The 27,755-nt window shown below is 35.5% G+C and overlaps 1 protein-coding gene and 1 long non-coding RNA gene across 13 annotated transcripts in view; one reads left to right on the top strand and one right to left on the bottom strand.

Moving 5' to 3' along the window:
- The first annotated feature begins 11,487 nt into the window (after nucleotides 1-11,487).
- Nucleotides 11,488-27,755, top strand: part of LOC131046349 (uncharacterized) — a 34,034-nt gene continuing 17,766 nt past the window's right edge. The window contains exons 1-2 of the long non-coding RNA XR_009105974.2: nucleotides 11,488-11,832; nucleotides 13,281-13,405. This is a non-coding gene — a long non-coding RNA (uncharacterized LOC131046349). The remainder of the gene's footprint in view (nucleotides 11,833-13,280; nucleotides 13,406-27,755) is intronic.
- Nucleotides 17,215-27,755, bottom strand: part of LOC131046296 (serine/arginine-rich SC35-like splicing factor SCL28) — a 142,967-nt gene continuing 132,426 nt past the window's right edge. For 7 of the 12 annotated variants that reach the window (XM_057980024.2, XM_057980020.2, XM_057980016.2 and 4 more), the window contains one exon: nucleotides 17,215-17,556. In XM_057980024.2, the coding sequence (XP_057836007.1) occupies nucleotides 17,388-17,556 (169 nt within the window). In that variant the 3' untranslated portion in view covers nucleotides 17,215-17,387. The remainder of the gene's footprint in view (nucleotides 17,557-27,755) is intronic. The other 5 variants (XR_009359222.1, XR_009105969.2, XR_009105967.2 and 2 more) reach the window with 1 other exon arrangement.

Below are 27,755 nucleotides of genomic sequence, written 5' to 3'. Positions count from 1 at the left end.
AATTAGAAGGATTTTTGGCAACTATACAAAGGGTTTTTAGTAAGGGCTTCCGATCATGTGGTCATACATATGACACTTTACACTCTGTAAATATAGAAGGTTACCAGCCTATAGAGGTTGCGCTCTATAGGGTTTATGGGGAAACATAGTGTCAGTATGAACTAATCAACACATGTTGTCCATGAATTTCTTCATAGACACAATTTATTTAGAGTGGATCAGAAGGACTCGATATTAGCCCATTTCCACTTGGGTCATTCTCCTCTCACTGGCCCCCTCAAGGCAGCTTGGGAGGGCAGGCCCTCTAAAGGTAAAACATGAAATAAAAGTAGGTCTAGCTTTCTGATCACTGTATTAGGGTGAGAGCATACTCACCTACTACTTTTAAACAAGCATGATAGACAATAGTTCTTTTACCCTTTAGATTACCTATGTGCAACTACCTTTCTGAAAACACATGATGCGAGTTGCATGTTGTTCATTAACCCCTTAGTTAAACTAGGTGAAAGATATATGATTTTTTTACTTCCCAAAAGACTCCTAGTTAAACTAAGTGAGAAAATGCATTAAAGTTGTTCAAAATAAAACCTGCATGCACATAAGTCAGTAGTTTGCAAAATCAGTCTTGGACGGTCGAACCTGCAAAGATTTGTTAGTAGACAGATTATAAAATTTCAATTTTTTGTAGACAGAAAGTATGAAAATGCTAAAACTACAAAAGTGTTATCCTGTGAATAAAACAAACTAACCTACGAGACAAAAGTGTTAACCTATGCAATGCAAGTGCTAAACTGCATAATAAAAGCACTATTTCTCAAAAAAAACGCTAACCTAGGAAATAAAAGTGCTAACCTGTAAGACAAAAGTGCTAACCTAAATGATGAAAACACTAACCTATAAAGCAAAAGCACTAAAGTAAGAGTCAAAAGCATTAACTTAGGTTGTAAAAGCACTACCTTATTTCACACAGGTGTGCAACAGGTTTACAAAAGCGTTAATTCATTATGTTCTAGCGAGAATTAGATAGGATATTAGAAAATATGATATACGAGGCTCGAGCCCCACAATGGGCACCAAAAAAATGTATCAACTTAAGTTTCACCTTAGAGAAATTACCTGCAAACTCATTAGTCCATCATGCAAATATAACTCAAGCTTCAACCAATGAAACAACATGAAATAAAAAGAAAATAAAGATTGTACCTTCATGATTTATGTCTCATTGTGTCCTAACCCCATTGTTCTTTGTTGTAGTTGATTTTGCTCTCAGACAAGCACTGGTAGCTTCCAAGATGGCAAGTGTGGAATAGACTGGTAAATAATATGATATGCAAACACTAATGCTATGATAATGATTATCCTAAATTGCTCAAAAACTCCAAAAATGCTAGACAAATGAACTCACAAATGCAAAGATAAAGACTCCTGATCGACTATGAGATTAGCTATTAGTTCCAAAAATGGCTTAGGGGATCTCTATTTATAAATATTTTTGAGTGCATAAGCTTAGGTGGCAGGGAATAACGGTCATGATTAAATCTTGCAATTTGGATGGCTATGAGAAAGAGTTTGAGATGTGAGAAATAAAGGTGGAAGATGTTCCTCCTACACCTACAGGAAGGAGGAAAAGGTGGAAGGAGAAGCCAAGTGTTAGAAGACTCACCTTGAATAAGGAGAAGACTTGAGAGAATATAGGATAGTTGGAGAAGATTTAGGGATAAGAGGACAAGTGGACTCAACTTCCTCCAAAGATGTAAGAAGGCTAGAGAGGATATAGGGAGGTTAAGAAATGAGTGTAGGTACACATTATTTGAAGAATGAATTTGGAAGTTTGGAGATAATGATGCATATTAATAATTAAAAATATTAATATCTTTAGCCACATCATTGATGAGTTGGCAAAGAAGAAGATGATGTGGAGATGAGGGTGAGCTGGAAAAAGAAGATTAAATAATTAAGAAATTATTTAATTGATGAGACTATAGGATAGTGGACAAAAGTCAATTAAATATTAGATATTTAATTACTTGGTTAGAAGAAAGAGATATAATGAATTAATTAATAAAATGTTTCAATTAAATTAATTAATAGAAGAATATCAAATGAATTAAATAAATTATCTTTTCAAATTAACTATTTAATAGAAGAATAATTATTAAATAAATATAAAATATTTTTTTAACTACTCATAGCCAATTTTATGTGTATACAAAAACCATTAGGCATATTTCAAAACACATAAAACTTCACAGCTAAGACTGGTTTTCATAACATCTGAACCTAACTAAAACACTTAACAATCTTTTTACAATGCTTTTGTCTGCCTTAGTAGAACTTAGGGTTGGAACCCTTCAAAATGAGAAGAAAATAACATAAATAGACAAGAGAGAAAACCTAGAAAACCCCTAGAATGCATAAAAAATTGACACGTCTTCATCTCAGCTATCTTCAAATTTGAATTTGCATTTTCCCCTCCAAAACCAGGTCTTCAAATTGCACTCAAATCTGAATGTAACACTTCAAAATTTGAAAACTCTTTGCAATCAATTGTCACATTCAACCCTGCTCTTCAACCAAAAAATGCCATATTTTACATCTACACTCTTGTTGGAAACTCTGCCGAAAATCTAAAAAAATGCTCATATAAGCACTTGTCAAGTCACCTTTTGCTCGCTTGCCAAAGTTTTCCATGTTTGGTCTTTGTCCACTCTTGACTGAAAAAGGCTCCATTTACTCTCTTTGCATCTTCCTTTGATCCAGAATAGCAAAATCCTTCTTTGATTGAATAGACCTATGACTTGCATTTGCTGCATATTTTCCTCCAAAAACTTGCCCTTGAATAAAATTATCCAATTTGTTAAATTTTGTATTCCTAGATCTTATTTTTGATACTACAAGTAACATCATGTTGCAAGTGAAAAAAAGTGCTCACAGAATGTAGTGAACAAGATACTATCCCTCTTTAAATCATAACACTCCACTACCTCACAATCCCCATATTATTCAATGCAACTTCATCCACTCCCACGAACAACCAAATATCATTGTCATGAAAGTCTACTATCCCTTTTCCTTATCATTTGATCAACAAATAATACCAAGAACTATAGCTTGGAAGCTTTCTATCAATCCCTCGGCATGAGATTCAACAACACCCTCAACAAACAAAGTGTATTGTCCTTGAGGCCCCATCATATACCTAGTTTTTTGCATGTGATTTCAGTCCAACAATACATTTATAGCCTCTGTCATGGAACATTTTATGCACGCTCCATTATAGTACTATGTGTGATCATACCATTTGCGTATGATAGGTGTAGTCACATAAATCTGTCCATTTAATTAAAGCAACATTTAATTAATCCATCATCAACCATTCTCCTATTAATCAAATAAATTATTCAATTTATTTTAATTAATTCATTAAACCAAATTCACAATCAATTAAATGAATAAATCCTATTTATTTAATTTAATCCCCTTTCCTCTTTGAAATAAATAATTAAAACATTTATTTAAATCATTTAATCCCCCCCAACTTGCATTCTCCTACAAATGCAAGTTGCAACCATAATTGAAATAACTTAATTTTATTTCAATTTAAATCCTGTTTTCCCTCACCCACCAAACCCACTTGCAATCCTAAATCCCCTTCTAGACCCTTCTAACCACTTTCTAATCATTCCTAATTAGCCTAATCCATCCCCTAATTATTGTCACATTCCTAAGCAACTTGAAGTCACTTCTCAAAGCCCTCAAAGTCTTTGAAAAACATTTAATGCTCTGTGTGTTCAACAAGCTAACCACTGAAGTCTTCCAAACCACTAATGGCTCTTACATGACCATTAATGACTCTTACATAACCATTTATGGTTAAATCCACTTGCTCCCATGGTAAGAGACTTTACCTCTAACTCAACCCTCATGATGACCCATGTGTCTTCTCAAGCATTTATTGCTTTGACCATGGTTATCCTCACTAACTCTTGCACAAGAGTTTATCCATTGAATAAAGACATTATTTATTGGATAATGGCTTCATTCTTTCAACTCAACATTAACCTTACCTCCCAAGTTAACCCTCCAATCATGGCAAGCATTTAATGCTCATTCAATCTCCTCTCAACCCATCTCTTGTTGATATTTGTCATCTTGGGATTGGATTGAAAGCCCTCACATGGATCATAAACCCATCAATCCTGACCCTTGATGAGATTACTCAATCTCAACCCTCCATTGCTCCATTTTACCTATAAATACAGCCCACATTCCTCATTTTCAAATCCTCAAGCATTCTCAAGCACATCTATAATCCTAAGAACTTGCATGCATCTAATTTATAGTGAATTCTAGAGAGCATTTAGCATAATAATCTATATTTGTCATTTTGGGCTAAAATTAATATTAGATAAATAAATAATATATCATTTTAGCTTGTTCACATTTGCATTCTCATAATCATCCATTTTACAATCTCGAATCTCCATAAGACATCCAGAATAGTGCAAAAAGCTACTGAGAGCTACACTCATTTGGGAACTTGGAGAGGAGAGGAACAAGGGAGGAGAAGCTACAAGCATGGTGGAAGGCATTTGGAGATGCCTTGTTGCATTTATTTTCTTTGTTAAATGCTCTATTTTTCTTTTAGTGTCTTTCTTGATATGCTTGCTTAGGATAGTGTTTGATCTTTGATTTTCTAACACTAACACTTTTTTCTCGGATCGCTACCAAGTCACCCTCTTTCCTTCTGGTCGAGCATCTCATCGCTGGAATTAGGTGTCCAAATAATATACTCCATTTGATTCAATCAATTGATAGGTTCGTGCCTCATAACCTCTGCATATCCTGTAGTCATGAGATCACTTTGCCCTATACTGCATGCACATTACTACAGGGGAACCCTGACCTAAAGCCTGGATCATAGGCTTCATAAAATAAAACCTGGGAAACAATGTGTAGAGCAAAAAGAAAAACGACTGCCTTAATCTTGGTTTCACACATCTAATTTGATGCATTTTCTGACTTAGGGATACCTGCGTATTCCTTTTACTTTGTATGATGTCGCTGTGTTTGTCATTATCGCCTTAGCCTATCTCATCATTCCTCATATCTAAAACCTATCGCCCTCAATGCTTCATGCGAGGGCAAGTTCAGCTTGATCAAACCCAAACCCAATCTACTGTTTATCAATACAAACACCCTAGGGTACATGATCAAAGACCATATCATGCTTCCTCTCCTACAACTTGCAATATCTGAATCTAATCTGCAAGCCTTCCCATGCATCGAGTATCGCTTCCATTGACTTTTGTTACTAGCACACCCATGCGAATAATATCACCAAGAAACCCTAAAAATCTTTGGTTTATTCACTGCCTTGATTTAGTTTACCCTCGATGTGTATGTTTCATCTTATCCTTCTTGCTTTCACCTTCTGTTTCTGCGGGCTCATGATATTACCCCGTAGGCATCTTTTGTGTCCTCGGTCACCCGCGGGATAAGTATTTGCTTCTCCCGTTGCTTGTGGCTTTCTCCCGTGTAGGTTCTAGGCAACCTCTCATGCAGTGTGAGATAAGCATTTTGCCTTTTCCTATCCTGCACATCCTTATCCCACAGACAGGTTGTGTGTCTCAATTTAGCGTGGGGTAAGAGGGAAGGAGTGAACTCCCTCTTCCTGCTTATCCCGTGGGTTCTTCTCAGCCTTCATTTCAACATGGAGGGCAAAAAATTTAAATTTTGAGTGCTTGGAGCTTTAAAAGACTACGGGCCCGTCACTTGGGTCTTTGGAGGGCAATACATAAAATTAGAATTTTGTAAAGTAAATAAAATTACTTCACTTAAATCATTTAGATTGATTTAAATACTCCTTTCGAAATCAAACTTTGAATGAGCAAAGTAATCCGTTAATTTTCACTTGCCTCCATTTACCACATTATAATATTATTTAAATCGAAATGATTTAAATAATATATTTTCCTTCAATGGGTCTCCATTAGTTAAATTAGGTTGTGGCATTAGTCGGACCCCAAAGTGGGCCCGACTAAATTTTTTTCATTTATGAACAACTGACCCGAGAGAAAAGCTTTGAAACACTGTGTGGACGCATCTAGTTGTGAAAATTTGAGTGAATGCTCATTAATTCTAATACTTTTGCAACTCTGAGATTCGGTCAAAAACACCCGAGTAGCCTCCAAAATCAGCTTTCAAAACTGATCAAAACATCTGATCAAGGTCTGAAAATTAGCACACTGATAGACTGTAAAAATGAGAATCTAGGGAATCCGATGGATCGTCATTATGAAATCTGAAGCAAAATTTATTAACATCCAAAGTTGTTTACTCAAAAAAGTTGGAAAGTGCTGCTTCTGAACCTTGAAAAAGTTTGTTTGGAATGAGCTTCAAAAACTGATCAAATGATGAATTGGGGGGCCACAAACTTGGGATTTGGTAGATAATTTTACGAAGAATCATGAGGTACATTCCTTTTGAATTGCAGGTCAATTGGGCGAGAAATAAGAATTCTTAAAGAGGGCTCTTGACTGTTGTTTGACATTGTCCAGTTTGTAAAACTGAACTTATTGCAAATGGAATTGACTTTGAAAAATCATCAAACGGATTCGTGGAGCGATGCCACATGGAATGGGGCTTTAAAAAATAGCATAGAAACATGGGGAACTCTTTGTTTGGCTTGAAAATCAATAGGCATAAAGATATAATTTCTCAAATAGGGCTACTTAGCAAAGGTGCAAACATGTGCAAGCAACAACCTAACTTCTGGACATCCAAAGGAGACTTCACAAATGCATCAAAACTGATCCAGGGAAGCTACAAATAGGTATATGGCATCTCTATAAGGTGCATAACATTCCCCCAATAGGACTTTGCATGAAACAATGCGTGCAAAATTGCAAGCTCTCATACATAGCAACTTAGGCTTATTCTGCAAGGGCAAAACTGAGTGCATTTGAACAAAATCTTACATGGGACCTCAAAAATCAGGCATGAACTTTTGAGTCCCAACAAATCCTAACTACCTTGATCCAATTTGTGATTCTTCTTCCTTTTTTAGTGTGCTTCCTAGTCACTAGATATGTTCGGTTGAATTTTTCAAAGGTTTCAAAGGTTCTAAGTGTGGGTTGGGTCTCTATCTTTGAAAATGTTCAATACAATGTATTCGGGAGGTGCTATATATTCTAAAGACTTCACACATCCCCTTTTTGCAAATGGAGACCTCTATACTTGGGGGCAAGTTTCATCCACTCTATTCTTCCTACCACATCTCCCCTTATCCTTCATCCACTGTCCATCACGCTATCTACATCCATCATTTTTTTCATCTTTGATCTTGACAAAGCTAAGGATCTTCATAAGCATCAAACATCTTATTTGCTTCACCTTATCCATACCCTCTAGTCCATATACCTTATCATATATCAATTCATTTCTTCCATCATCCATTACTACCTATGAGCTTGCTTCTCCTATTCATATTCTATCTCCATCCATATCCCTTTTTCCATCCTTGGTCTTGATCAAAACTAAGGACAAGGAAAAATGCAAAAACATGGTTTCAAAAAGCTCGACATGTACCTTCATGTGGACCACATGCCATTCAATGCACCACGCCATTGTCTTACACTATCAAATCCATTAGCTTGGAAACATGTTATCCATCGTGAGATAGTCCTTGGAAACCAACTCACCTCTGATTCCATAATAAGCTACCTCAATTTGTCGACATATTGGGGCATATTTTTTCGCACGTTGGGGTAGGAAATTTTTTCATTTTCTTTGAAACAACGTTGTTCCAACATTGTCTCGAAGAGGGGCATATTTAGACACCTAAAAATGTCTCATGACTAACGTACTAATTATTCATCTTTATTAATTAAACGATTCTTTAATTATTTAATTAATCTAATTTTATTCTTCTAAATTAATTCAATCATCACATTTCATAATAATTAATTATTCTATTTCTATCTTAATCATTTAACCTTCCCTCCTAATATTAAGTAAATATGTTATTATTTAGTTAATTACGATTTATTTACTTTAATTAAAGTCTTTATTATTTAATTAAATTCAACTTCTATTTTCCCCTAATTAAATAATTTCTTTAAATTATTTATTTAGCTAACTATGTCTTCCAATTTAAATAAATTTAAGAAATTTATTTAATTATTTTTTCTCTCGGTTCAAAAATCCAAATGTCCAAAATTCTAATTTTATTTCATGTGCATGATTTTGGATATTTTTGAAAATCAATTTTAAACCCAAATTTAAATTGAATGCAATTTCAAGCCAAATTCCTACAACACATGCTAATTTCTAACTAACTCTCACCCCTGAGTTCAATTGTTAATCACCTTTCTAACCATCAATCAACTTTTTTTAGACAGGCTTATCAATCCAGTTCAACTCTCAATCAATTTTCTCTCAATTAATCACAACCATTGATCGATGCAGTCTGCATAGCAATCTTGACCGTTCAATTTTCTTTCCAATTCTTATAAATTTAACACCAACCTCCTATTTTGATGAACCACTATCTTTGAATTTCTTATGTTGTCTTTATGCAAGTTTTCAAGTGTGACATTGAGAGCCATCATTCCGCGAGAATTGAAAAGAGCAATGATAGTGATATATCGGTCCAATAAGCGAGTTTTCAATTGATTTATTATTCATATGCTTTATTGATTCAGATAAAGTTTCATTGTGTTTACATATTTGTTGATTAGATTGGATTTTTATGGTTAATTTGGTAATCTAGTTAATTATGATGATTTTTTTTGTAATACAGTTGCATTCGCCAAAATGTAGTGTAAGAAAAATAGATCATCTAGCTTAAGAATGAAAAATAGGAAATATTTTTATACACTATCATTAAGGAACAACCAGTTAGGCCCAACTTCAAACCCTTGTGAGAGTTGGGAACTTGATGGTTGGTTGCTTTCTTTTCATTTGATTGATATGATTGGAAAATATTAGAAATTGAAAATGCAAGAAATTTGTGGAAGGATGCAAAATTGACAATAGCAAGCTTTTAAACAAAATATTAAATTATTAATTATAGAATAAATTCATCTAGAAAGGGGATATAGAAAAGAACCTATATCTAAAATTAAGACTTAAAATGGTTAGATAGTAGCAATAAGAGTGATGGTCCTAGAGGACGTTGGCACTAGTTGACATAGTTTAGGTGTAATCTAGTGAATTTTTTTGGGAACCTTTGTCTCAATTTGCACTATGCTCCTATACCTTCAAACTAAGATTGGAACATGTTTTTTAGCCTGCAAATGCACAAAAGGAGAGGAAAATGGTGTTGAGTTGTATAGGGGCTTGCCTTAGTCAAACCCCAGGTAGGTGTTACCCTTCACTACAACAATGATGATTAGAAATAATGCTTACCCTTGCAAGGTAGAGGCTAAATTTGAAATGAAATGTTGAATTGAAGTGCTAAAATGAAATGATTATACCTTTTATCAGTGATGCAATGCCCTTTAGGTAAGTCCTCCAAGTGTTGATGCAATAACATAATTAAACATAACAACATCCATCATGAAAACATACTTGAAGATAGCTTTTTGTAGCTCAATGCTCCTTGTACTTAGATCTGCTCTTGATAGAAGAATATTAACTCTTGAAAATGAAACTTGTGGATGATCAAATGAATTAGGAATGATGTCTTATGTAGGGTTGTAAAGGTTTTTTTGCATTTTGGGCGACTTAGAATGACCATATCCAAATATTGAGACTAAAACTAACAATGTTAAGACCGACACATTACTCCCAAAATTTCAACCAAAAAGCATCGATTATTGTGGCTAGTTGCTAGTGACCTAACAAAATAGACCCCAATTTTCAAAGAAGTGAGATAATAGGGACCTAATATTAGATATGGAATTTATATTTGGATTAATGACATTTAAGTTTGGGATAAAGTGCCTTGAAATCTAAAATAGGATAAAACCCCAAATAAGATTAAAATGACACAAGAGAAGACACACTAAAGAAAGGGCCCAAAGAGGAGTATGAAATTGTAAGGGGTTACAATTCACGACACTACACCTCCATATTGGATCCTCATTTTATTACTAATTTTTTATTCTCTAAAGTGGTTTTGCAAAATTAAGACTAGGCTTATACTTAAATTTGTAAGTGGCATTCTATTCGACTTTTAATTCCTTTCCTTGTCTAATATTGAGATTATATTGATTATTGTAGTTGGCTATTCTACTATATACACATTTCTAGCATTATAAAATATAATTTGATTATGTATTCTACAATTCTCCATTAGATATGTTATACATTTTTCATTTGTTCTTAAAGGCTGCTTGTGAAAATTGATTTCTATCATTTTTAGATTTGTAATTGGATTGTAGAGCTATATTAGTTTAATATTATTCACATCTTTTCATCATATGCTCCGACCTTGACTATTTCAAGGCCTTAATGATCAAAAGGTGCTAAGATTTCCTGCACAATCATTATGTAATTGTCAAAAATAAAAATAAAAAGTAATTTGAGAAATTACCAAAACGGACATTTAGGTAAAAGACCTTAAAGGAGAATGTATTATGCATTATTTTGCTTGTAACATCCTCCTAGGTATCATTACATTCTTTCTTGTTGTCTTTTTGCTTAAAGTCATAAAGATAGTTAGCTAAGGGTCTAACTAAGGATAATATATTAATATAACCCTTACAATTCAATAAACTCTTGAAGTTTTCCTCTAAACACAATCAATCCTTATCTATATTCAAACATTAGAAGATAATGGTGAGAAAATTCCAACCAACTTTATTTCGATTTAATGCCACTCATGAAAAGATCTAAGTCAAAGCTCTACAAAAAAATTGCTTGTGACATCATCCTAGACACCATTACATGCTTTTTTGTCTTTAATCTTTTGCTTAGAGTTTTAAGGCTAATCTACTGAGGGTTTAACTAAGGAGAAATCAACCCTCACAATTCAATAGACTCCTAAAGTGAACATTTTAAAGACCACTATTCCTTACCTAAATTTAGACATCAAAAGGTTGAGGCAGGTGAAGCCTAATAATCAAGTTTCTATCAATTCAATTTGCAACTTACAATTCAAATCGTGCATTCAACAATATTCGATCCCTAAAAGACTCATACAAAACTATTCAACTTCACCAATAAACCAAAAGCCCTTTCACAATTGACATAATTTAAAACTTATTTGAACAAATCTTAATGATCTAATTTAATTATAAATTAATTCATAACATCTTAATTTCACTTTCCCATCTTCAAAATTCCAAAAAAATATCACTATTTAAATTTGAAATTAATGTTAATTATTTATCTTTACTCAATTATCTGCCTTACAAACTTCCCAACGAAAAGGGATACAATTAAATTTCTTGATGTTTGACATCACGTAAAAAAGAAAAATCATTCCTAACCAAAGAGATCGTACCCTAACTCTAAATTTCGCAATACGCAGAGCGCTTTCTTACACGGGATAGTGGACTTCCTTACACGAGATAGTGTAGCAGTCGATCGAATTTCTACAAATTCGATTTCTAGGATCTACAACTCCTGCACGCAAGCCACGTGGAGTAACCTATTTTTTTTCTTGTAAACCAATGCGCGTTAAAGCAATTCCACCCGTAATAACATAAATGAAAAAAGAAAATTAAGATTTTACCTGATAATTTGAGAAAATAGGTTTTAAAGGAAATTCAAAATAAAGATTGGGCGTCGATGATGATGTGCAAAATCCCTGAGAAAGTGTGTTGCTCACTGATTCAGACCAACAATGATTGCACTGCATGTTTCATCAGACAACCTTAAAAAGTCAGTATTACAGAACCAAAAACTGGGTGGGCAAAATTGTTTTTCAAAGTTTTTTCGCTTTTTGTAACTTTTATTTGAAAAGTTGCTTTTATCAAAGGTTGCTTTGCTTTTTTTGTTAGTATACTAATGAATTCTCTTCAAGAATGGTTCTTCTTAAGTTCTTAACTGGTCAGTGCCGAAGACGCATACTATTTAACCGTATATTTGAGAGAAATTTGTTGGCAGCCTATTAATTTGCAATAATCTTTTGGGTTAGTCTTGTGTAGGTTTAGGTCATCCTCAATTTAAAGTACCTAGGCAGTCTAACGTAGAAGATCATTCCAAATTTTACCATAATTAGAATGATCTTCTGGTTAGACTTGTAGGTTGGTGAAACCTAAGCAACACACAATTCAAACAATCTAGGCAATATAAACCAGAAGACCATTTTAAATTCATCATATTTGCAATGTTCTTTTCTAGGTTAGACTGAGTGGGTTTGTTTGGTGGTTAAACTTTAAGAACCTAGACAGTCTACCCCAGAAGATTATTGTAAGTTTTCGTCAAAAGCTATTATCAATAGACCTTTCCAACAGTTGTAATTGCCCTTGGGATGGATTGTTTAGGACCTTCCCAGTCTTATCAAAAGATCATCGCAAATTTTGTCATTGTCGATAATTGATAAATCCATTCCAACATAATTGCAATGGTCGTACGGTTAGGCTGCATGGGTTTTTTAAAGAACCTCAACAACCAATGCAGTCTTACCAAAATATCATATCCAATTTTATCATTTATCATAGTTGACAGGCCCTTCAAACATAGTTGAGATGGGTTATATTGCGTGGATTGCTTGTTAGAACCTAAACAAACTATACAGTCCAACACTGAAGATTATTGCAAAATTTAACATAATTGATGAGCCCTTCCAACATGACTTCAAAATACAGTTGATGAAACACACTGGAATTTATGCTGCCATCAATATTCGATTTCCACTGAGCATTCAGTTTTCAATGATTGGTCATGAAATAGAGGAGACAAACCTTGAGTTTGACCATTGTATGTTAGCTTTCTTTGAAGTTAATGCCCAGTATGCAGTAATAAAATCGTCTTGTTTGCCTTTGAAACATCACATGGATGTTGCGTGCCCTGGTGAATTTGAAATTGCACAAACCTTTTGCCTTTCGAACATTAGTAAATTTTGTATGCTCCGGTGAGTTTAAATTGAACAAAAGCTTTGGCTTTCAAACATTATAGGAATGTTGCAAGCTGTGAAGAGTTTGGAACTGCAGAAAATTTTACTTCCTTTCCCTCAAAGATCAAAATCAGCTATATACACTCTTTTTTTATGGGACTACTCATGGGACATTTGACCTCCTTTTTTTTTGGCCAATTTTTTAAATTAACATGAATTTCTTGTGGTTTGGAAGGTTGACATAACGGTCAACTTTGTTTTGTCACTTTAGTTCAATTGCATGGGAGAGCAACGGAACAGTAGAGCAAAAGGCAGTGTATGTGAGAGGGCAGAGGATTTACAAGTACAACAGCAACATCAGAGATTCCAGAAGCTCCGGTTTCGAGCTCTGAGCAAGTAAGCAATGGACCTCAGCTCCCCAGTTTTTTAAATCTGTTTTATGATATATTATTCAATATCACTAAGTGTATTAGACCATAGCACACGTTCTTCACAATTGATAAAGCAACTAACTAAATTCTCATCATCTCAGAAGCATGAGTTAAAAATCTATATTAGAAAGGTCATTTTAGGGGTTGGTGTGAGGAGACGGCTTATCATTGAGGAATACATCCCAAATGAGAGAAGCTTAAACAGCCAGTATGCCGTTCTTTTTGTGGGGTTTTGGATGCCCCAAATAAAGAACAACGTGCTGCCTATTTACTTGCAGCCCCCTGAGTGTAAGGCAGATGATATTAAAGGAGAACAGGTATCAGATTTTAGATATTAACAGCTTGTAGTATCGAGTAGAGTGACACAATTAGACATATCTTTGCGAGTAGAGGATATCAAATAGTTCAAAAATGCCTGAATCCTTTATCCTGGGAAGGGGGTAGTTGGAGCATGTGGGGCATGTAGAACACATTCTTCTCCCCACAATAATAGAGCTCCCACAGATTGTTGCGCCACCTTGTTCATCAGATGTGGCCACCTAGATGCAAAATCAATCCATCTCAACAATAATACTGGGGAACAATAAGGCATTAGTAAGCTCAAGCAAGGGCAGAGATTATAAAAGGACAACAGACAGAAACAAAAAAACAATACAGATACTGAAACAGAAGCAAGAACAAGCACATGGTAAAAGAAACATATAATTGTTTTACCTAAAAGAAAGCAGAAAAACAAAGATCGAGATCTGGGGTAGGGAAAGGATGAAAACAAGGAATTGGTGACAGCAAGACATGGGTACATCACCATGCAACAATCAAAAAGCAATAGAAGGAAGAGATGAGGCACATGCATTTGACGTAAGAAATGGTTAGGAGACCTACATCCCCACAACAACTCTGCTCATATGGTCACCAAATTTGAATATACAAGATCTAACATGCATTGAAAAGAGACTGAAGAACATAGAAGCAAATGTAGAAATGGAAGTTCCCAAGCTAGAAATGTAAAGGTCAAGCAAAAATTGGAGGATAACAAAATGCTCAAAGAGAAAGCATCAAAATTATCTTGTGGCTGTTGGGCAACATAAATGGTGCACCACAAAGCAAACTATCCCTCGTCAAACAAGGTCAAATGCAGTTTTCACTGACAGTGTAAAATGAGTGAGCAGGACTCAAATAAAAGAGCTGCAAAGAGGTGCTAAAAGATGTGGAAACAAAAGTTAAAACAGAATGATTTAAGAAATGAGCTAGAAGATGTGGGCACAGGCAGTATAACTGTTGGATAAACAAGATGAGTTGATAGGAAGGCAAGTTGAGAGAAAAATGATGAGGGAAGAGAAAGGTAATTCAAATCAATACACATAATCATCAAATGAGTGAAAAATCTATGGGGAAGTGAAGGAAAAAAGGAATTTGACAGATGATTTTCCTAAGGACCAGTTACAAAGGAAAGGTCAGATACAGCAAGCAAATATAATTAGAGAAAAAGAGGAAGTGACAAGCATATTTGTGTGGAGTTACTGAGGTTCACAATATTACTTAAACGAAGATCTCACCTTGTGGAGCCCATAGTACTAACCAGGCAACCCGAAACAGATAGAGAGTTGGCCCCCTCTGCAATCATCCTATGTTGGTAAGCTGGAATGTAGAGGCTAGCTTTAGAGAAAAGGACCTTGGTCAGGGTACATAAAGGATATGAGGAAGATGATGTAAAAGGTAGCTGGTTGTTTCCGAAGTACATTGAGAAAATCCTAGGAAGATGCATTTTATTCATATTTATGACAATCTTTTTGTTCTAATATTTCAAACTTTGCATATCTATGACATAATGCTGATCTCATTAGAGCATTACATCTTTCATATGAAGAGATGCAGTTTTTTTGTAATTAGATGAAATTCATTTCTTATCCTAACTGAAGGTCACTGCTAGAATATTTGCACGCACCATAATGATGCAATAGTCTAAATTATTATTTGCTTGATTTAACTTTGTTGTAGTTGTTAGCTCAAGGTACAGTTGTTAGCTCAAGGTACAGTGTGTAACATCTAAAGCAATCTCTTGTATATGTGTTGTTTGGATTACTGTATCGTAATACAAATTGTGAACTGTAATTCCTAGAAGGCTTGGAAGCCCAGGACAATGTGTGTGTGTGAACATCTTTTTCTTTGGTGTATGAAACATACTCCCTTTGTTCACTTCCCCATTCTCTCTGATTATTTGAACTGATGAAGTTCTTGACTATGAGATGTGCTTTATTCAGCTCGCAGAATTTAATATATACAGAGTTAAGTATCTATTATATTGTCAGCACTGAGCCGAGTGTCTACGGTTTAGCATATTGGAGGTTCTAGCACAGAGAAGGAACTTTAACAAGAAATTTTGGCAGTCCATGCTTGCTCTTTTCACATATAAGCAAAAAGAATACAGCATTTTGGTTAACTATCTTCTTAATATACATTAATCTTCATCTTATCAAAAAATGGTACTTCTCCATGATAGAATCTCCAATGGTATTTTGTGGAGTGTAATGTAGCTCCAATGCATGTGTAATGTTGAACTTGAAAACAAGATTATCTGTATCAGATGGATTATTGGATCAATTCTTTGTTATGGAAAATTCAGCTCATTATATTTACTTTATAAAATTTTAGCTTTTAGTTGGTTTGAGTTATTTTTAAATTTTATTTGTATTTTAAAATATTCCAATATTAAGTTTTATATGTTATTTTAATAAGCATCCCCTTGCCATCCCCAAATCTGGAGAAAAGTTGATATCCCATTCCTGAAACTTGGAAAAATATTTTAATAGAATTCAAATCTGATCACAATTCAATATAAATATCAAACAAGGAAGTGGGCAACACTTCGTAGCTCAGGTTATTCAATCAGCTCTAAACACTTACAAAAGATCTAAATCTAATTGAAAGAAAAAAGACAACTTCCCCACAAGTTCTAGGCATGATGATGAATGCAAAGTAGCAACATGAACTCTTAAAGATCTAGGTAGGGTGGCAAATAGAAAAATCTATGAACAAGTGGCAAAGACAAAGAAAGATGGATGACTTTTTGATAGAGTGGACAAATATAACTATATCTCTGTTCAAGAGCGGGCATGTCAACAATCTTTATCCTCTCTTTGGAAAACTGTTCAAGATTATGGTGGAACATAAGATCAGCAATTGGTCAAAGGAAAATGGAGATAAAATGTTCAAACTTGAACTATGCTTGGTACGCATAGTCATTTATTGCTTATGTTAATATTGAAACAAACATCACATTATTTATGTCCAAAAATAACTTAAAATTAAAATAACGACCTTGAAAACTTCCCCTTTCAATAATAAATACAACTTGTCAAGAATGCGGAGTTTGACAAAGGAAGTGCCGGGTATTTGTCAAGGCCAACTTTCACTAAATTCATCTGCTGATAACTATTGTTTTCAAGGGAGAATTTTTTGTTGTCAAGGTCATTTGGAAAAAAAAGGGGACCATTGTCAAGAGTTTATTCTTAAAAGGACTGCTATCAAAGAGTGATTCATAAGAAACTGTCCAATATTAAAAATAATTGAAACCCTGGCATACCCTGCCTGAGACTAGGGCAAAATAAATAGCAATCGCAGATATAGGTGATCAAGTATAAATAAATGCAAGGTGGCCAACCTAGGGCTAAGGAAAATAAATAATAATAAAAAGAAAGGGAACTGTACTTGGCTGACAGGACTAAGGAAAAACAACATTGTTACCTGCAAATTATGCACACTCTTGCGGCTGCATTAGCAGAATAGATTGATAATATTACTATTCATAAATGGTTAACATATAGAAATCTAACAAGGAAAATAAAAATAGCATAAGAATGTTCATGTTTATGAGACTATATTTTTGCAATCCATGTTGTGGAAGAGAAAGGATAATCCTGTACTATATCTAATCTTCATAATAGCAACTAAGTGTTGTGTTCTTTTGCAAGCATCTGTTCTGGACGTTTAGCATCCTCCTTAGAGAAAACAACACTGATCTGATGCCCACAAATAATTTGATTATTCATATGGTGTTTGGCTTCTGCAGCATCTTCAGCATTTCTGTACTTAACAAATCCAAAACCTGCTGGTTTTCTGCAAGGTCAGCCCACATAAATTGTGTGAGTTCATAGTAAAGAATAATCATATGCATTCTACTTTGTAAATTCTATTCTCAAAATAAAATAATTCTGATGACCACCTATTGTAACTGGACATCCTATGGATATAATCAAGATGTTGACTAACCTTTCACCTTTCTCCGACAAGCTCTTCTTGACTGATCTTTTTTTGACTAATTCTGACAACCATAATGGAATTTGTTTAACTACAAAATATTGAAACAATAAGTGGAAGACTGCTAAGGCAGACAGATTTTGTCTATGTAATTCTGTTTTAACCCCCATAACTTTCCATTAGAGACCAAATGATTCAAACCTGAACACAGTTTTCTTTCTTCTTGGAAAATTGTCTTCTATCCTATCCACAAGGGTGTGTAGAATCACAGAAATTAGTTCTTTATCTTGGAGATTACTAGAGTCTTTTGGAGTCAAGGTCAATGGCAAGTTTATAGAAACTGCGATTCTGAATTTGGATTGCATATGTTGCTTGTATAGATTGCAGGATGTGCATCATAGAAGCATAAGAATAGCATATGAATTTCGTTTTCTTGCAGCCATATTGATAATTATATGAGTAGAATATATGGCATGAGTTACAAACAACCATACAGACAACTTTAGGATCTGTAGACCACAAACCATAACCATACAAACAACTTTAGGATTTGCAGACCACAGACCATAACCATACAAAAAACTTTGGAATTAGCATTAAATGTTTACTGTGAAGTACTAGAGAAATTTAAAAGAATCAAATATGCATCTATCATAGCTAAATATGAGATAACAATTAGACGATTCTTTTTAAAGTTTAAACACACTATTTTATAGCACTATTATATCTAAGCACAATGCGGGTGCAAACTCTCTTTAAATAAAAGAAGAGTCTGCAAGAACAAGATGCACAAGTAAAACAACCAACTGCAACTACAATGAATCCAATCAATACTTTTAAAGATATTGTGACCATATAAACACGTCGTTATTAAATCATCAGAATTAGATATTTTATTATTGTGTTGGGAGATGAATATGAAGATTCTCAGAAATAGGGAGGAAAAAAGATAGTTGATGATGAGATTGAAGATGACTAGTCGAACACTTTGGATAACATTTCCACGGATATCCTAAATGAATAATAAGGTTTTCACTCTTCGTCTATATACCATATATAACATAATAATGGATGTACTTCAATGCGTTTAGGTCCCAATCCCAAGCGTTTTACACTTCAAAGAAGATTCATGCATGTCTTGTTAAACGTGACAAATTACAATTCTTTAAATCATGGGTTTCCTCTTTCTCCCCTGAATTTTGTGCATTCTCAATTTAAAATGTGAGGGAAAAGTGCTCAACATCCATTTTTACAACATAGGATAATTCTCTTTCTAAGTTTCTCTATGTTGTCTCTCAGATCCAACTTAGTGTTCTTGGGGCACTAGAAACCCATTATACCAATATTTAAGTGCACAGCAGAGAATTCTTACTCGTAATTCCTTCTATCTTTTCGATGCACTAAATAGTATCAAATGGCAACGGATTAGTCATATGACATTAATTCAAAGATTGAAGATACACTCCACAAAAAAAAGATGTGATCACTGTTCATCAAATTTCCAGTAACCTTTTCTGTCATATATAGGTTTTCTACTAATCTTTTAAGTAATGTCCTCAACATCATATAGACTAATTTTTTGTGGCTAGACTTGGAACTCATTGCAAATTTAAATCAACCTTAATATTTCATAGTTTCAGCTTTCAAGGAATGATGAATGCAAATGCCTCAAGGGATAATCTTGGGCCCTCTATTAGTTAGATTTTATTTTCTGCCATTGACCTTTTTTTATTGTATGATATTTTTCCTAGAATTCCATCAAATTTTCCATAGAAAAAGTTAATTGGCATGCAGATCTAAATAGAATTGGTGCCTTAAAGAAAACACTAACAATTATCTACAACATCCCTGCGTACTCTTTTCTTATTGGTAGAGACTTACTCTTTTCTTATTGGTAGGGGCTATCAATGCATATGCCGTTAAGAATCATGATAGCCAATAAAGATCTCTTTATTTCAGAACAAGGACAGAAATTTAAGCTGGAGACTTTGAAATGACTTTGTTTTTATCTTATCCATTGCCTTTGAAGTGCCTTGAGCATATAAACAACAAAGTGAATTGCTTCTTCCCATTTACATAACCATTCAGTTGGATCTCTCCACCACAACATCCCAGATGTAGAGTGTTTGTGAGTTTCCTTTGCATCCCACCTTGTTTGCAAAAACCAGCCAACTTGAAAGAGACTGATTCACCCCCATTGTTGGTTTAGAAAGTCCTTTATCCTCCCACTGGTTTCATTTTCAACAATGGTCTTAAAGTGTTTAAATACCTCAAAAGCATCTGACTTATTTGTCAAGAAGTAAAGCAATTTTTGACTACTATAATAATCAAGAAGCAGTAGAAAATATGGCACTGTAAATAAATCTTGACTTCTACTGTTGGCACATACATCATCATGCAGCTTTAGCTATATCATCACTAGAGAAACCTTTCCTTCTTTAAAAGGATTTTGACTTTGTTTACCTGCCAAGCATTCTACACAAGTTTCTTTTTTTTTGCATGTGAGATAAGTCTTCTACCATTCTATGTTTCTCAAACTTAGAAAGATACTAAAAACTAAAGTGATCATGTAGTTGGTGCCAAGGTGGGCCGGTGTTGGCAACAAAAATCAAGTCATGTGCCTTTAAGAATCAGATATTGGTTGTACCATACTGTTGGTGACCCCCCTGAAATCGGTGGAGATTATGCTTTCTAAGACTAGAGGCTATATGACCATATTAGATCTCTTATTTTCATAAAAACACTAATCTACACATAATGTTACTCTATTTCCCACTGATTATAGTGATAGGCAATAGATTCTTACTAATTCAAGAAAATATTCAGTATCTTTAAATGTAATTTTCTTATCTCTTTTCAATGTAGTTTGAATATTTGCACGCCCTTTTACATAGTGTGTTATGTCATCAATGAGGCAATATTTTCAAATCAAGTATGGTCTGTATGAAAGGATACAAACCAATCATTCCTTTGAATCACTCATTTACTAACACTAGAATCAACATAGCATAGTGCCTTATTCCTATGCTGAGAAACAGCTTGGAATTTTCATAATCATTTTCATACTCTTTGAAATATCCTGAACTAGGATATTGTTTCAAATCTGATTTCAGTTTTTAATTTTTGCCATGTTTTGCTTCATTTCATTGCAAAGTAACAGGAAACGATATAGATTTCTAAGGAAATAAGCATGTTACAAAGACAATCTATTGAGAATGATTCTGATATAAAACATGCATGATCATTTGAAATATACAGAAGAAGATTGAATGACATGCAAGAAGAGAGACCTATGCAATATGTAGCTGCTGCTGTAGAGATGCACCAATACAAATATGCAAGGAGGAATCAATATCAACCAATCCTACAAGTAATCGCTGCAATATGAATGGTTACTATCCAAAATTGGAGGAGCTGCTACTACACAATTGCTCTAGCTGGAAAATCTCCTCCAAAACCTGATTAAAATGATGCCAATCTGCTCAATGATGAACCCTGAATGAGCCCACCTCTCAAGTAGTGTTGGGTTTCTGTCCAACCTACAAATATCCAAGGGTTTGCGTCCTTAGAGATGGCTGCTACTGTCAAACCAGCAACAAAGGAGAAATTACCAAGTATCAAATCAACATATCATAATCCTTGGAGAAGGAAGGAAACCCCTTCAATAGATTTTCTAAACTGCTTTTGGACCTCAAAATCACAATGTGAGATTTTTAATAAACTTTTCCCTCCTCCAAGAAGTTTGTCCCACTTCTAGAAGGCTTAATAAATTAAATAAATTCCATTTTATAACTTTGCCTTCATGATAAAGTCACTTTATATTTTATTACCTTCTTAATAAAGTCACTTTCTTTTTTTATAATTTAATTTTATAACCAAAAGTGACTTTTCCCTTATAATATTACTTATGGGCTCAAAATAATATTATTTATTTTTCCATCAATAAATAATTGACAATGCTAGCCTCTCATCCCTTATATCTCCGAATTAGCCTACCGGAATGACAGAAGAATAGGCTAATCAACACCTGAATGATCACTGAGGAGAAGGGGACATTACAGTCCTCCCTTCCCAGAGATTGCTTGCCCTCCAGCAATCTGCACTGACATGCCAAAACCAAATACTGGGATCCCATATCAACCTCAGGAACATTGCTCCACCAATCCACTACGCTACTCTGATATAAACTTCGCCATGCCTTGAGTTGTGGAGCAACTCGTGAAACCCCCACTGAAGAAAATTATACAAATCTGAATACTTGCAATGCCTTGCTTGAGTAGTCCTACGCTTAACCCTCAATGCACCCTCCAAGGGCTGATGTGCGAAATCAGAACTCTTATTAGATCTTTTGCACAAAGTGTGAGTACCATCATCCTAATGTGAAGTGGCAGCAATCTCATGGTGATGCAAGGGAAAGAGATTGTGATTGCCAAGCAACAAATTAAAATAGAAGTCATGCGCAACCTTAGTGTTTTCAGACACTCCTTCCTTCATGGTGAAAGATTCCTTACTGAATGCTGCTTCAAGAAATGGTTCTAGCAGAAAATGACAAACTTCAAACTTGCCTTGAACCCCTGTCATGATGATAGGTGTGTCACTGCACTTCCACTGGAAACCATCTACTTCATGGATGCCAACTGCCCTAATTGAAATGCTGCTGTCAATAATCAGAAAATCAGAGTATTCTGAGTTTAGGAGAGTGTCAAAATTAATCAAGCAACCGCTAACAATGATCTGATCACCGTTCCCAAACAAGAAATTAGAGCTTCCATCCCCTCAGCATTTGTCCCCTATCAAGCATTCTTGCAACTTGGTTTTCTGATTGGTCTATAGCTCTTTCCTCAACAACTCTCCCATCCAACTCATGCACAAACAAGTTGTCATCAGCATTACTATTAGTTAGATTTATTATCTCATGCTCTTCTTTACTTGCTATCATGAAATTAGAATGCGGGTGATCAGCATCTCCATCTTCTATCATGTGTTTATCAAACCACACCTGGCTGTTTTCAATGGATTGCTCATGTGCCTCTTCAAATGAATTGTCAGCATTGGAATGATCTATATGCTTATCATTAGTGACTTCAATGTGTTCATCGTTGTTATGCCTCTTATCCATCTTCTTAGCTTCTTCCAAAAGCAATTTCTCCAACAATAATGACATATCCTTTCGATATTTTTGAAATGCGTGAAAGAAGTCCATCATAATCTGTTGACTCTTTATGCAATCATTCATACCATTCATAAATTTTCCCATATGTTGATCATTTCTTTGTGGACTTATACTATCCTCTCTATCCCTTTCTTTAGCTGGTGAGGCAGGAAGGAAAGTAGGTAACAATCTCCCATCTTTAATTTTAGCCATTGATGTAACCTTTTATATCCTTGCTGTAAATGTGTAATGTCCCTTTTTGAGACACTTAAATTCTGCTTATAACTTATGGGATTCAGATGACCAGTATGGCAAGACTAGATGTAAACTATGCATACCTTTGTCTTATTTTAGAACAGCTTCTATATTGAATTGGTTGATACTAATCTTGACCATCAAATACTTATATATTAATACTCAAAAAGGTGGTCCATTACCTGTGCAAAACAGATGCGTGTGAGAAAGATACACTAGAGTTCGGGTGTGATATGGATAATCACGCTACCTATCCTGCTTCCCATGCCTTGGTCGAGAAACCAAACCATATGTCCGCTGGGCCGCCACTATCTCAACTATAGTTCCCACCCAACCCGGAACTATAGTCCCACCCAACCCCCCTACTATTCTAAGGCTAGCAAGCTGATTAATTATTCTAGCAGGTTTCTTAATTGACAGGCCCCCCTACCCCCCCAAGCTAGAATTCTATGGTTCTAAAGGGCTAGCGAGCTGATTAATTAACTGGTAGTCGGTATATAGTTGGAGGTGCCTCGATTCTAGAACTATTTTAGCAGCCCCCTACAAGTCTTGAGGGGGCCCCATTAGAATAGTAGGACCCTCGACATTTTATGGACTGATTAATTATTCTAGTAGGTTTCTTAATTGACACTGGAGATTCGTTCAGGTTATTCGGTGGATAAACTCTAGCCGCCAGATTGTTTTCAGTTCGATCATACCGGTCTTACCGCCGCATGGGAACTTCGTATAGGGGATGACTTGTAGCAGGCGGGTACTAGACTATTCTTGCTCGTTCACTGACTGGATCGAGAGGGAGTTCGGTCCATAGAGAGTATGTCGCGCTTTCATCCATGAAGAAGTCACGATCACCCTTTTCTTAGCTTCTAAGGTGGAGCCGAGAAGAACATGCGAGTGCCCTGGGGGCCAACTTTCGTTTTCTATCTATAGTTGTCTGCTTTCAAATGCCCCAACAAATTATTTTGGGATGGGAAGGGGCCCCTTAAGAATAGTAGGGCCGGAATTGTAGGGGTTCATTCCTTTTGATCCTGTATCCATATTAGATACGTAATATGACTAGCGATAGCGAGCCCCCGGGTAGGAGGGGACGAACGAGACTGACACACGAGCCATCGAACCTTGCCAATATAAAGGTAGGGCCTGATAGTAGGGCGTGCGCATTCCAGCCGAAAAACCACTTCATCCTAGTCAAATTTTGAACCGCCCCGACACAAGCCTCATCGACGGCCCAGGAATAAACAGTTTTTACTTTATCGGCTCGGTCTGTATGGGTGGGTGGCCCCCTACTATTCTATGGGGTAGTTTCGGGTAGTTCCAACTAGAAGAGTAGGGGTAGGGCTCCTTCTTTGCTTGTTTCCATCCCTCGTTCTTCGTTTCCTTCGTTCCCTACTTCCCTCCCCTTCAAGCCCCAAATTAGTGTCGAGAATGAATGGTGAGATTTTGCAATGACTAGAATTTAGTCTGCAACTCACATGTCTTTAAAAATTGACTAGAAAATTGAACCTGCAAGTCACACGTCTTTCAAATATTGCCAATTATTGGCCAGAAAGGGTTATCAACTGCTGTTGTTCCAGCTCCAGTTGCAGTCTCAGTTTAATCTCTAGCCCTAGCTCCAACAGCTACTCTACTGCAGTTGAAGGTTAAAGTCTATATGCTATATAAGATCCATTTTGAGATCGATCTAGGTGTATTGTGAAGATCCAGTCATTGTCTACCCAGCTTGAGATTTGTTGGAGATGCTTTTTTTGAAGATCCAATCGGTTCCCATTTTATTTCAAAATTATGTTGTCCCGGTCGTTTTAAATAATCTTCATATCACCATTTTCTAACAAAAATTATGTTGTCCCCCTAGGCAATGTGTTTCAAATAACTGTATATATTGTGGATTAGTGAAGGTTAAGTCCAGGGGAGGTTACATCTATGGCCAAATGTTCGGGGTGGAAGGATTGAACCGGGGAGAACAAAATGATTAACAACTATCTTATTATCGTTGTTGGCCCCCTACAATTTTCTAGGACATAGAGAATCGAACAACTTTCTCATCGTTGTTGGCCCCCTACAATTTTCTAAGACAAAGAGAATTTGGCATTTTAGTCGATAACTATAGTGCGGGTGATCCTTTTCTTCTAGCGTCATTCTAGCAGGTTAAGTATGCGGCCTAACCATATGATGTATATAACAACTCTCTTACGACTTATAGATTAATTCAATTTACTAGCCGGTTTCTTGTCAATTAATTAATTAATTAATTAGAAGTAGGCCTCTTCATATTACGTATATAATCTGGCAATGTAGAAGTGAAGGTTAAAACCAGTGGAGGTTATAACTGGTAATGTGGAAGTGAAGGTGAAGCCTAGTGGAAGTTACAACTGGCAATAGAATTAATTAGAAGTAGGCCTCTTCATAAGATTAGGACAGTTCAGAGTACAATCTACAATGGGCAATTCGGAGTACAGTCAGTCAAGGCAACTTGCCATATAGGGAGGGAGGGCCCCTACCCCTTTCAATTATATGGTCTATTGTCGGGAGGCTTGGGGACCACGAGAAATAGCAAGTGAAAATTGAGGGACTTGATTCCGGGTTTCAATAGATTTGTTAGACACATCTTTCTTTTTGAGGTTGTTTTGGTAATAAAGTTGAGGCAAGTTGCCCTAACTGAACTCTAAACTCTACTTTCAATAATTGCAAAGCATTTCTACTTTCAATAACCTTGTCTAGGAAATACCAAAAGGGAATATTATAATGTGAACAAAAGATTCGACGTGTCCAACAAATCTACAAAATAGGAGGGAAAGTAGGGTGTCACCGAAGGTCATTTAAATCTTCTATACTCATTTTCTTTCAAAATTCAGTAGGGTGTAACCTACCCTACAAGGTGGGAAAGTAGGCTGTCACCTACAAAATAGGAGGTCATTTCTATACTCATTTCCTTTCATTTGATTTCAAAATTATGTTGTCTCCACTCTTATACTCATGGGTACAAGCATCTGTTATGTCGAACAAATCTACTCATGGGTACAAGTTTTTTGTCGAACATATCTACTCCCTGTGAGACGTGTCAATAGATATGGGGATCTACATATTTATTTTAGACTCATTGCAATGCTGCATCTTTATTTTCTACTCATTGCAATTTCTTTAGGGAGGGTTATATCTATTGCCGGGTAGGGATGTAGTATATTGTTCGGCAGAGACATTAAATTAAAATATTGCCAATTATTTACCAGGGAGGGTTCTATCTATTGCCTCTCACCAATTACGTGCCCACTTTCAATAATTTGCAAGAACAGGAACAATGGATAATATGCATATTACTTATATTTTTGTCAAGTAGGTTACATATCGTGAATAATAATAATAATTACATTCTTATTAGACTTTAACTGGTGCCTAACTCCACAAGTGGAAAAAGTGCATCCAGAAATCCAGACACCACAGTTTAGATTCACCCTTAGACAACCCAGTTTAGATTCAACCAGTTCTATTAAGCAGCTACTGAACCAGCCTAACAAGGGACAAAGATTCTTTATATGGAACTTGCATTCTGTTCAAAAGGCCACTATTTTTAAGTTAATACCAAATCCATACTTTGTTCAAATGGCCACTATTTTTAAGTTAATACCAAATCCATCCTTTGTTTAAATGGCCACTATTTTACACTACTACTTGAGGAAGGAGGGGAAGGTTCTTTCTTTACTAACTAGCAGGAAGGCTAATCTTTCCGACCCTAACTTGCAACTTGTAAGCGCCAGGCTTACAAACAACTAGGACCCCATTCCTACCCTAACAAGGATTCATAAAACCTACCCTAACTAGAATACTGCTTTCTTACTGATCTTGCTGATCAGCAGCACCCCATAGCCCTACTATATTCTATTATTTGCCCTACTATATTATATATATAAGAAGGTGGAAACTTTAAATCATGCATCCAGAAATCACTCGAAATGTCGAATCGCCCCCGCCACTCCCACTTTCTGACTATTTCTGACTAAGCGGTCAAGGGCACCTCTCAAAGCAAGATCAAAGCAGAAAGGTTAGGGGAGAGGTCCTGCATTTTGTCAAGCTGGAATATCACCCTTATATTACGTCATACTTATATTAAGCGGCTACTGAACCAGCCGAACAAGGGACAAAGATTCTTTATATGGAACTTGCCTAACTCCAAAGTGTGGAAAGGGCAAGTCCTATTATACTATATATCAATATTAGGGGAAGTCTTTTTTTTGCACGTCAAGTAGTGGGGAATAGGAATAATCTGATAGTGGAGAATAGGAATAATTTGATAGTAGTGATGGATGGATACCATTTTTCGATCGGCCCAGGGATGCGAGAAGAAAGATTAGGGGAAAGGTCATGCCAAAAAAGCATCCCTTACATTCAAACACATTCAAACTGAATAATGCCCTTACGTTCATTAAAACCCCCTTGACATTCGAAGTGAATAATAATAATAATATTTTAGGCGATCGCTAGCTGGTTCAATCCGCGAACAAACCAAAAGGATCTAGGATCTATGGTTGGCTGATAAATGATCTACAAACAGAATAGAATCGAATGCAATCTGTTCTTGAAGGCTAGTGAAAGCCGAAAACAAACTAAAGGGAATTAAGGCTGGTTCAAGCCTCAAATAAACCAAAAGGATCTATGGTTG

Source organism: Cryptomeria japonica, chromosome 10, assembly GCF_030272615.1.
Source record: "Cryptomeria japonica chromosome 10, Sugi_1.0, whole genome shotgun sequence".
Classification (NCBI taxonomy): domain Eukaryota; kingdom Viridiplantae; phylum Streptophyta; class Pinopsida; order Cupressales; family Cupressaceae; genus Cryptomeria; species Cryptomeria japonica.
Note: the sequence above shows the minus strand (reverse complement) of the source record. Positions and strands in the feature narration are given on the sequence as shown.